General features: G+C 34.6%; 1 protein-coding gene across 1 annotated transcript in view; it reads left to right on the top strand.

Annotated features, from left to right (window-relative positions):
* The window catches only part of TAOK1 (TAO kinase 1), a 145,137-nt gene that overhangs the window by 56,617 nt on the left and 76,045 nt on the right, over nt 1-12,475 (top strand). Inside the window, exon 2 of the mRNA XM_060646861.3 lies at nt 1,889-2,110. Within this exon, the coding sequence (XP_060502844.1) occupies nt 1,979-2,110 (132 nt within the window). The 5' untranslated portion in view covers nt 1,889-1,978. The remainder of the gene's footprint in view (nt 1-1,888; nt 2,111-12,475) is intronic.

The raw sequence follows: 12,475 nt of genomic DNA, 5'->3' as shown, positions 1-12,475 counted from the left end.
TTCTACCCCACCATCAACAGGTGGTCAATTTTTGCCTTTCTGATTACAAAATAAAATCTTAGTATAGTTTTAATTTGTCTTCTTTTACTTGGAGTGATTTTGAACATATTTTCATATATTTAATGGTTGTTTCCTTATTTTTTTTTCTTCTGTGAATTACACATATCTGCTGGATTCTTTTCTATTTGCTGTTTTCAGAAACTTTTCAGATATTAAGTATATCAGATTGTTGTCTTTTTTTCTTTCCTTTTTTTTTTTTTTTTAACGTTTATTTATTTATTTTGAGAGAGAAAAAACGTGAGTGGAGAGGGGCACACACTGATGATGTGGAGCCAGACACAGGGCTTGAATCCATGAACAGTGAGATCATGACCTGAGTCCCAAGTCTGACGCTTAACCAACTGAGCTATGCAGGCACCTCTCCCCACTCCCGACACACACTTTTTTTTAAAAGCTCTTTACATATTAGGGATATTAACATTTGTAAACATAAGTTTCAAACTTTTTTCCAAGTTTATCTTTTGTCTTTTTGTTGAGGTGTGTCTTTTTCCATGGCTTCTCCTCCCAAGTTGTCTTTTTATATTGTTAAATATGTATTAGTCTTTGTCATTATTGTTTTGGATTTGGAACAGTTAGGAAAGTTTCCTCAGTTCCTGATTATGGAGGAACTTAACCTGTTTCCTTCTACTACTTGTATAGTTTCATTTTTTAAAATTGTACTTATTTTACGTAATCTCTACACCCAGTGTAGGGCTCAAACTCACAACTCCAAGATCAAGGGTCACATGCTCTTTCAACTGAGCCAGCCAGGTGCCCCAGTTTCATTTTTTATGTTTGTATTTCCCATATGTAATTGCCATATGTTGTATTTATGTTTGTATTGCCTGTGTGTGATTGTTTAGTTTGAAGAACAGGTGTTATTTTTTTACCAAATAGTTACTGGAGTCTCCAAACATCACTTGTATATATCTGATTCCTTTTTTCCTCATTTACTTGGGATACCTCTATAGGCCAGTAATGTTTATGTAAGATATGTGATAGGGTTATAATTTTTATATATTTTTTCTGAATGTGTTCTCAGTTTTCTCTGCATTTATTTCTTTTTATAATTGTATGCTAAATTCCAAGGTACACATACATTGGTTTGTTTCTCGACTATCTTTTAGATTATTAATTTGCTTGTCCTATTTTTAGTATTCTAATGATGCCATTGTTTTGCATTCTGTTTTGATATTTGGCAGAGGAAATGTCCCTCATTATTTCTGATTTCTCTGATTTCCCTGAGGGATGCTATCCTATGAAGTATGTTATTTTCATTGTACAGATTAGGAAAATGAGGCTACCCAAGTCCACAGTTTGTAAATAGTGTTGTCAGGATTCATGTCCAGGCAGTGGCAGTGTCATTCCAGAACCCAGAGGTTCTGAAGCCTCTCAGTTTTTAAATTTCTATTTAAGAAAATCTGTATTTTAAAAATATCTATATTATCTATAATCTGTATATGTCAGTACTCTGGTATAAAGGAACTGATAACAGAACACCAGGGAATTACTGGTTATCTGTAATATCTACTTATCTAATGATACAGATTTGATGAAGGCCATATTTTAATGTGAATCAGATTTATGAGGGAAACAGTTGTCTGTGTGAAATTCATTACTTTCTCCCATTGTGTTTTTCTTTGGAATGTCTGTATCAGAGTTCATTAAACACTGGTAAATGGTATCTTTTCAGATTTAGGAACTACTGTACTAGTAGACCACACCTCTGTCTCAGTGAAATTCTAGGCCGCAGATAATTTTGTATATGCTGTCAGAAAATGATCTTGTAATTATTCTTAGTGGTTTTTGCTTTTCCTGACTTTTTTTTTCTCTTATTTCTCTTCAATAGTTTATGCCAGCGTGGCTTCATTCATACAGATGAACCAGGGATTGGGATAGCAGTATAAAATTAGAATCAGAGAACTGATTGCCCAGCAGGATGCCATCAACCAACCGAGCGGGCAGTCTGAAGGACCCTGAAATTGCAGAGCTCTTCTTCAAAGAAGACCCAGAGAAGCTCTTCACAGATCTCAGAGAAATTGGCCATGGAAGCTTTGGAGCAGTATATTTTGTAAGTGTTAAAGGCTTAATGTCAGTGACCAGCATTTACTTAATATCTAGTCCTGGCAAAGTAAAAAAAAAAATAATATAAAGAAACATAGGCAATAGTCCATTTTATAATCACTTACATAGATATATGTGTATAATATGAAAGTAGATAGTTTTATTTATTGAGCTTCTTGGATTATTAAAAAAATGGGAAAGAATATTATTTTGCTTTAACTTACATGTTTAGCATTTTAGTACAGTGGTTTGAAGAGTCTAATGACTTGCATTACTACAGAATTAAATATTGCAGAAGAACTCTGATTTCTGTTAAGTCTCATACACAGTCAATTTTAGTGTTTTGGAAATCTAGGATTATTATTTGACAGAAGGATATGTACCAGAGTCTTTTTTTCTTGTGTGTATATGTGTGTGTGTTATGCTAAAATAATCATCAAATTTGCCATTTTAACCATTTTTAAGTGTACAATTTGTGGCGTTAATTACGTGCACAATGTTGTGCAACCTTTACCATTATCTAATTTCAAAACTTTTTCATCACCCCAGGCAGAAGCTATGTATTTATTAGCAGTAATTCCTTCCCCCTCTACCCAATCTCTAATCTACTTTTTGTCTATGAATTTGCCTATTTTAGATATTTCATATAAATGGAATCATGCAATATTTGTACTTTTGTGTATAGCTTGTATCACTTAGCATAATGTATAGCATAATCACTTTGCAGGTCAACCATGTTGTAGCATGTATCAGTACTTCATTCCTTTTTATAGATGAATAATATCCCATTGTATGTGCCATGGTTTGTTTCTCCATTCATCTGCTGATGGATACTAGATTGTGTCCATCTTCTGGCTATTGTGAATAAATGCTACGATGAACATTGGTGTACAAATATCTGTTTGAGTCAGTGTTTTCAAATTTGGGTGTGTACCTAAGAGTGAAAATACTAGATCACATGGTAATTTTATGTTTAACTTTTTGAGAACTGGCAAACTGCTCCATAGTGGCTGTACTGTTTCCATTCTCACCAGTAATTTACTGGAGTTCCAATTATTCCACATCCTCACAAATGCCTGTAATTTTTTGTTATTTTGATTATAGCCATCCTGCTAGGTGTGAAGTAGTATCTTGATGTTTTGGTTTGTATTTCTCTATTGACTAACAATGTTGAGCATCTTCTCATGTGCTTATTGGCCATTTGCATATCTTCGTTGGAGAAATGTCTATTCAAGTCCTTTACCTCTTTTAAAATTTGGGTTGTCTCTTTGTTTTTGAGTTATAAGGGATCTTTATGTATTCTGAATATTAAGTCCTTGTCAGATACATGATTTGCAAATATTTTCTCCCATTCTGTAGTTTGTCTTTTCACTTTCTTGATGATGACCTTTGATATACAAAAGTTTTAAATTTGGATGAAGTCCAATTGGTCTATTTTTTCTTATTGTTGCTTATACTTTTGGTGTCATGTCTAATTATCCATTGCCAAATCCAAGGTTGTGAATATTTACCCTTATGTTTTCTTCTGAGAGTTTTATGGTCTTAGCTCTTATATACAAGTCACTGATTCATTTTGAGTTGATTTTTGGATATGTTGTGAGGTAGAGGTCCAACTTTACTCTTTTGTGTGTGGAAATCTAGTTGTTCAGTGTTCCAGTGCCCTCTATTGAAGAGACTGTTCTTTCTCTGTTGAATTGTCTTGACATCTTTGTGAAATCAATTGGTCATATTGTATAGGTTTATTTCTGAACTCTCAGTTCTGTTCCTTTTGTCTATATATCTATCTTTATGCTAGTATCATACTGTTTTGATTACTGTATTGTCGTACTAAGTTTGAGATCAGGGACAACTTTATTATTCTTTTTAAGGATCGCTTTGGCTGTTTGGGGCCCCTTGCCATTCCATATGAATCTGAGGATTAGCTTTTCCATTTCTGCTGTTGAAATTTTGTTAGGGGTTGTTTAAATTTGTTGATCATGCTTGGTAGTATTGGCATCTGACCAATATTGAGTCTTACTCCATGAACGCAGTATGTCTTTCTAAACATTTATTTAGGTCTTCTTTAATTTTGTTTAGCAATGTTTTGTAGTTTTCAGTATACAGGGGTTCTAATTCATTGCTTAAATTTAGTCATCAATATTTTATTCTTTTAGATGCTATTGTAAATGGAATTATTTTCTTAATTTCCTCTTGAATTTATTCATTGCTGGTATATAGGAACAGCTAATTTATGTGTGTTGGTTTTTACACTACAATTTTGCTAAATTTATTAGCTGTAGTATCTTTTATGTGGATACTGTGGACTTCTGTATATAAGATCATGTCACCTGTAAATAAAGATAGTTTTACTTCTTTCCAATTTGGATGCCTTTTGTTTTTCTTATCTATTTGCTCTAATTGTAACTTTGATGGCAGTGATGAAAATGAGCATCCTTGTTCCTTATCTTAGGGAGAAACTTTTTTCAGTTTTTCATAATTGAGGATGATGTTAGCTGTGAGATTTTCATAAATGCCCTTTATCATATTGAGGAAGTTTTTTCTGTTTCTAATTTTTTGAGTGGTTTTTGTTTGTTTGTTTTGTTTTTCATGAAAGGTTGTTGCATTCTGTTATATACCTTTTGGATGTCAGTTAAGATGATCATAATGGTTTTTCTCCTTCATTCTGTTAATGGAGTATATTGCATTACTGATTTTGTTGCATTGAACCACTCTTGCATTTCTGGGATAAATCCCACTTTGTCATGGTTTATAATCATTACATCTCTATTCATAAGGGACACTGTAATTTGTGTGTGTGTGTGTGTGTGTGATTTTCTTGGTGTGGTGTTGGTATCAGGCTAATACTGGCTTCATAGAGTCAGTTAGGAAGTGTTCTTTTTTAGTTTTTGGAAGAGTTAGCGAAGAATTGGCATTAATTCTTCTTTAAATGTTTGGTAGAATTCACCAGTGAAGGCTTCTGGTTCTGGACTTTGTTTTTGATTACTTATTCAGTGTTTACTTGTTATAGGTCTGTTAATATTTTCTTTCTTTCTTTTTTTAGTGTTTTTTAAATTTATTTTGAGAGAGAGAGAAAAATAGCATGAGCAGGGGGAAGGGCAGAGAGAGGGAGAGAGAGAATCCCAGGCAGGCTCCATGCTACCAGCACACAGCTTGTTGTGGGGCTCAAACCCATGAACCATGAGATAATAACCTGAGTCAAAATCAAAAGTCCAATGTTTAACTGAATGAGCCACCCAGGTGCCCCCATCTTTTGATGTTTTCCCTTAAGTTACTTTTATTTGTGGGTTCTAGGAATTTGTTCCATCTCGGTTGTCTAATTTATTGGTATACAGTTGAAAATAGTATGCTCATATGGCCCTTTTTATTTCTGTAGGTTGTTTGTAATAGTCCCGTTCTTTTCCTGGTTTTAGTTATTTGGCTTTTCTCTCTTTTCTTTTTTATTGGTATAAGCTCAGTCTGTTTTCTCCTGAATTTTAACTATAATTCTATTTTGAGATTTTCAATAAAAGACCCTTTGTAAACTTTCCTTGTTCATAGAAAGATGTATCATATCACCTTTAACACTGAAAAAAGAAAAGTGTACAGAAACCATTACTTACAACTATTTTCCCTTCAGATAACCCACTGATATTATTTCATTTACATCTGTTCAGCCTTTCAAGAATGTACATATATCTAGGATTACTGTTACCTCAATTTAGCCAGGACTTTTCCAGTTCCAGTGGTGAAAGTCCCATGTCCTAGAAACCCCATAGCCCAGGTCAAATGAGATGATTATTCATCCTACATATATCTGTACCACATAATATTTATAACCTGAGCCACCCAGGCACCCTGCCATTTAATTTTTAAAATTAAAGTGTATAGTTTGTTTCATAAAATTTTGCAGTACTGCTTATTTTTCTTATGAATAAGTGTACATGTATAACAATGGCTATATCACATTTTGTCATGTATCTATTTGATATATCATAATTCACTTTATCATTCCACATAATTAGATATTAGGTTTTCAACCCTGCCTGGTTTTTTTGCTGTTAAAAATAATGCTGTAATGAACATCATTATGTTTCCTCTTAATGGACATGTTTGCCAGTTTGGAGGGAAAAAGAAGGAGAATAAAGCAATGTGAATAGCCTAGAAAATAAAAAGAATATTCGGAGACTATTGAAGGGATCCCTGAATTACCAATTTTTTAAAGTTTATTTATTTATTTTGGGAGGGGAGGGGCAGAGAGAGAGGGAGAGAGAATCCTAAACAGGCACTGGGCTATCAGTGCAGAGTCGGATACAGGGCTCCTGAACCATGAGATCATTACCTGAGCCAAAAGCAGGAGTTGGGCACTTAACCAACTGAGCCACTCAGGTGCCCCAAATTGTCAGTTTTTAAAAAACTATGACACAGGGGTGCCTGGGTAGCTCAGTTGGTTAAGCATCTGATTTCAGCTCCTGTCATGATCTTGTGGTCAGTGAGTTCGAGCCCTGTATTGGTCTCTGTGCTGACAGCTCAGAGCCTGGAGTCTGCTTCAGAATCTGTCTCCCTCTCTCTCTGCCCCTCCCCTGCTCTCTCTCTCTCTCTCTCTCTCTCGCTCTCGCTCTCTCTCTCAAAAGTGGATAAACATTAATTTTTTTAAAAAACAACTATTTTTCTAAAGCAGTTATAGTTAGGTTCACAACAAAATTGAAAGGAAGGTACAGAGAGATCTCATAAATTCTTATCCCTTGTACATGCATAGCCTCCCCCATTATCACAATCCTCCACAGAATACGACTGATGAACCTGCACTGACATAATCACCATAGTTTACATTAGGGTTCATCCTTGTACATTCCATGGGTTTAGTGTAATGTATAATTGACAAATTCCCATCATCATACAGAGTATTTTCACTGCCTTGAAAAAAACCTCTGTGCAGCTTTTTGGGTTTTTTTTTGTTTTTTTTTTTAATTTTTATTTATTTTTTGAGAGAGAGAGAGAGTGAGAGTAGGGGAGGGGCAGAGAGAGAGGGAGACATAGAATCGGAAGCAGGCTCCAGGCTCTGAGTTGTTAGCACAGAGCCTGATGCAGGGTTTGAGCTCACAAACCTGTAGGATCATAACCTGAGCCAAAGTCAGATGCTTTTAACTGACTGAGCCACCCAGGTGCCCGTGTGGATATGTTTTTAAACTCCTTTGAGTAAATACCAGGGAGTACCATTACTGGATTGTATGGTAAACTATACTTAATTTTGTAAGAAACGACCAAACTATCTTCCAAAGGGGCTGTACCATTTTCCATTCCCACTAGCAATGAATGAGAGTTCTTTTTGCTCCACATTGTCAGCAGTACCAAAGGGTACTGTCAGTGTTCTACATTTTGGCCATTCTAATTGTATTTAATAGTATCTTATTGTTTTAATTTCTATTTCCCTGATATTGTGAACAATCTTTATATCAGCCTATTTGCCATCTGTATATTTTCTTTGGTAAAGTGTTAGGGTGTTTGGCCCATTTTAAAATCAGGCTGTTTGTTATTGTTCAATTTTAAGAGCCCATTGGGTCCAAAGCTTTGCTTTATTGGGAAAGTTTTATTACTGATTCAATCTAGTTACTACTTACAGTAAGTAATAAGTAATAGTATTCAAATTTTCTATTTTTTCATTATATAGTCTTGGTAGGTTTGGTATTTTTAGGAATTTGCCCTTTTCATCTAATTTGTTGGCATATAGTTTTTCATACTACACTTATAATCCTGTTTGTTTCTGTAGAATCAGTAGTACTGTCCCCCTTTTAATTTCTGATTTTAGTAATTTAGTAATCTTTTCTCCTTAGTCCACCTAGCTAAAGGTTTGTCGATTTTGTTGTCTTTTTGAAGAACCGACTTTAGATTTCATTGATTTTCTCTATTGTTTTTGTGTTCGCTGTTTGATCTCTGCTTTAATCTTTATTATTTCCTTCCTTCTGCTAACTTTGGGTTTAGTTCTTCTTTTTCTAGTTCCTTAAGTTGTAAAGTTACGTTGTTAATTTGAGGTTTTTTTTTTTCTTCTTTATTATTTTTTTTAGTGTGTTTATAGCTATAAATTTCCTCCTGAGCACTTCTTTTACTTGGTCCCATAAGTTTTGATCTGCTGTATTTTTGTTTTCATTCAACTCTAGGTATTTCTAATTTTCATTGTGATTTCTTCTTTGATCTGTTGGTTGTTTAGAAGTATGTTGTTTATAATTTACACAACTTTGTGAATATTCTAGTTTTCCTTTTTTGTTACTGATATCTAACTTTATCCTGTTGAGATCAGAGAAGATTCTTTGTATGATACCTATCTTTTTAAATTTATTGAGTTGATTTGTGGCCTAACATATGGTCTATCCTGGCAAATGTCCCATGTACCATTGAGAAGAATGTATATTCTGTTGTTGGGTAGAGTGTTCTTCATATGTTTATTAATTCTAATTGGTTAATTGTATTAAGTTCTCTTGTTTCCTTGCTCATCTTCTGTCTGGTTGTTCTCACCATTATTATGAGTGGGGTATTAAAGTCTCCAGCTATTGTAGAACTGTTAATATCTCTCTTCAATTCTGTCAGTCTTTGCTTCATTCATTTTAATGATCTGCCGTTAGGTATTGTAAATGTTTATAATTGTTAAATCTTCTTGCTGTATTGAACCTTTATTAATATATAATATCTTTGTTTTTTGTAACTTTTTTTGACCTAAAGTCTTTTGATTTACAAGTTTTTTGTGGACCCAGTTTTTCATTTCTTTTAAGTAAATACCTTGGATGGAACTGTTGGATCATGGGGCAGGTATATGTTTAGTTTTATGACCAGTTGTCAGACTTCTTCATTAAGAAGTAGAAATTTTATACTTTCATCAACAGTATATGAAAATTCTCTTTTCTTCATATCCTTTCCAACATTAGGTGTTGACAGTCATTTTAATTTGAGTCATTCTGGTAGATGTGTAATAGTATTTCAGTAAGGGTTTAACATACATTTCCCTGATGATTGGTACTTTTTCATAGATTTAAAGTCCATTCACATATCTTTGGGAAGTTTTTATTCAAGTGCTTTGCCCATTTAAAAAAAAATGGGATGTTTTTGTTGAGTTGTAAGTTCTTTGTACATACTGGATACTTACCCGTATTATGTATTTGTGAATATTTTCTCCCAGAACTGGAAAATTACATATATTGTGCTGTTTGTTGGGTATAATGATCTATGCATGTCAAGTTGATAACATGCATTGATTATGTTCTTCAGATCTTTTGCATCCTTTCTGATTTCATTTGTTTTGGTGTGCATGTTCTGTCAGTAACTCAAAGATGTATACTGATTGTGAATTTATCTGCTTTTCCTTTTAGCTCTCTCTTGTTTTACTTTATGCATTTCTAAGCTGAATTACGAAGAATGTACAAATTTTGGATTGTATCTTCTTGAATTGTCCCATTATCATTACAAAATTTCACTGTTTATCTTTCATAGTATTTCTTGCTTTAAAATCTACTTTGGGGTGTGCTTGCGTGGCTCATTCAGTTACGCTTATGACTCCTGATTTTGGCTCACGGTTTGTGGGATTGAATCCCGCGTCAGTCTCCGTGATGACCCCTTGGAGCCTGCTTCAGGCTCTCTCTCTCCCCCTCTTTTCTCTGTCCCTCTCACAGATATGCACACACCCTCTCGCTCTCAAAATAAACAAACATTAAAAAAAAAATCTACTTTGATGTTAATCAGACACCTTTCTTTGGCTAATGCTTGCATGGTATTTCTTTTTCCATCCCTTTTTTAAAAAAATTTTATTTATTTATTTTGAGAGAGAGAGTTCATGTGTGATCAAGAGAGGGAGGGAGAGAGAATCCCATGCAGACTCTGCACAGTAAGTGCAGAGCCCCATATGGGCTTGAACCCATGAACTGCGAGAGCATGACCCGAGCCAAAACCAAGAGTCGTACACTCAACCAGCTGAGCCATCCAGGCACGCCTCCATCCTTTTTCATTTATTATTTCTGGAACCTTATATCTAAAGTGTTTCTTGTTTTTGTTGTCTTTTTTCCCCCAAATTTCTTTCCCACCTTTATTGTGATATGATATGATATATATGTTATCATATATATATTGCGATATGATATCATGATATATCATATGATAAAATATATCATATTTATATGACATTGTGTAAGTTTAAGGTGTATGGTGTGTTGATTTGATACATTTATATATTACAAAATGATAACCACTATATCATCAGCTAATACCTCCTTCCTGTCACATAATTATCATTTCCTTTTTGTAGTGAGAACATTTAAGATCTACTCTGTTAGCAACTTCCAAGTATATAATATAGTATTATTAGCTATAACCATGATGCTGTACATTAAATTCCCAGAACCTGATAACCTTATAACTGGAAGTTTGTACCCTTTGACCGGTATCTCCCCATTTTCCCCACCTCCCAACCCCTGGTAATCACTGTTCTACTCTTTTTCTGAGGTTTTCTTTAGATTCCATATATAAGCAATAATATATAGTATTTGCCTCTTTTCTTTTCCTTTTAAGTTTATTTAAGCAATTTCTACACTCATCGTGGGGCTTGAACTTATGACCCTAAGATCAAGAGTCGCTCTCTCTTCCAACTGAGCCTGTCAGAAGCCCTGTATTTGTCCTTTTCTGTCTGATTTATTTCACTTAGCAGAATGCCCTCAAGTTTCATCCAAGTTGTTGCAAATGGAAAGATTTCCTTCTTCCTCGTGGGTAAATTAATATTCCATTGTATTTCTGTGTATGTGTGTGTACATCATATTTCTATCCATCGTTTGGCAAACACTTTAAGATATGATTGTTTCCATATCTCGACTATTGTGAATAATACTGTGGAGGCATCTGGGTGACTCAGTTGGTTAAGTGTCCTACTCTCAATCTCAGCTCAGGTCTTGACCTCAAGGTTGTGGGTTCAAGCCCTGCACTGGTCTCCACACTGGGTGTGGAGCCTACTTATGGTGATGATGATGATGATGATAATGTTGCAGTGAACATAGGGGTGCACGTATCTTTTCAAGATCCTGAATTCAGTTCTTTTATATATGTACCCAGAAATGGCATTGCTGGATCATACAGTCATTCTATTTTTAATTTTTTGAGGACTCTCCATTTGTTTTCCTTAGTGGTTGTACCAATTTACATTCCTACCAGCAGTGCACAGAGTTCCCTTTTCTGCATACCCTTGCCAACACTTGTTATCACTTTTTAATTAGAGCCATTCTGACAGGTATGAAGTGATATTTCATTGTAGTTTTGATTTGAATTTTCCTGATGATTAGTGATATTGAGTACCTTTTCATTTACCTATTGTCTTTTTTGGAAAAATGTCTATTCAGGTACTCTTCATTTTTTAATCGGGTTATTTTTAGCTAAAACTTGTTAAATGCTTTGGATATTAACCCCTTATCAGATACATGATTTACAAATATTTTCTTCCATTTCATAGATTGCCTTTTCATTTTGTTGATTGTTCTGCTGTGCAGAGCTTTTTAATTTGATTTAGTCCCACTTACTTATTTTTGCATTTGTTGCTTGCACTTGGGTGTCCTATCCAGAAAATTTCTGCCAAGAGCAAAGCAAGGAGATTTTTCTCTATTTCATCTTAGTTTTAATTGAGGTGTTTTGCCCACTTATATTTGATGCAGTTACTATTTATAGTTGGGCATAAATCTGGTTTTTTTTTTTCTTATATGATTTCTATTTATCCTATCTGTTCTTTTGATATTCTTTGTTCTTGCCATCTTTTTTTTTTTTTTTTTAAGTGAGCTCCATGCCCAGTGTGGGGCTTAAACTCATGACTGCAAGATCAAGAGTCACATGTTCTATTGACTGAGCCAACCAGGCACTCCTGTTCTTGTCATCTTTTTAATTAGTCAAGAGTTTATTGTTGTTGTTATTGTTTTAAATATAGGTTTTACTCAGGCATGGGGAGGCCAACAGATCAGGTAAGAATGGCCACTGGAAAGGTGGTTTGTTATACTGAATAGATCCAAGTGAGAGAGGCATGCCACGCCAAAGTGGGGCACATGGGGAAGTGTTGGTGTCAGTGAGGAGGCAGAAGAAGCAAGGGAAAAACATGGGCAGGAGCATTATTGTGGTTTCTATGGGAAGAAGCAAGTGAGGCAAGGTAAGCAAGTTTAAGATTATCTAGGGTTTTATTTTGTTTTGTTTAAGGTTTTATTTTTAAGTACTGGGGCTTGAATTTACAACCAGAAGATCAAGAGTCACATGCTCTGTTTATGAGTTAGCCAGGAACCCATAGGATTACTCAGTTTATACGTTTTCAGTAGGCTCTGGGATACAGGAGTTATCCCTAATTGTCTAGTGTTTGGCCCTGTGGTAATTAAAGCAGAGAATAGGG

Source organism: Panthera onca, chromosome E1 (genome assembly GCF_046562875.1).
Source record: "Panthera onca isolate mPanOnc1 chromosome E1, mPanOnc1 haplotype 2, whole genome shotgun sequence".
In the NCBI taxonomy this organism is placed as follows: Eukaryota; Metazoa; Chordata; class Mammalia; order Carnivora; family Felidae; genus Panthera; species Panthera onca.
The sequence above is the reverse complement of the archived record's forward strand: the minus strand, read 5'-3'. Positions and strand labels throughout refer to the sequence as shown.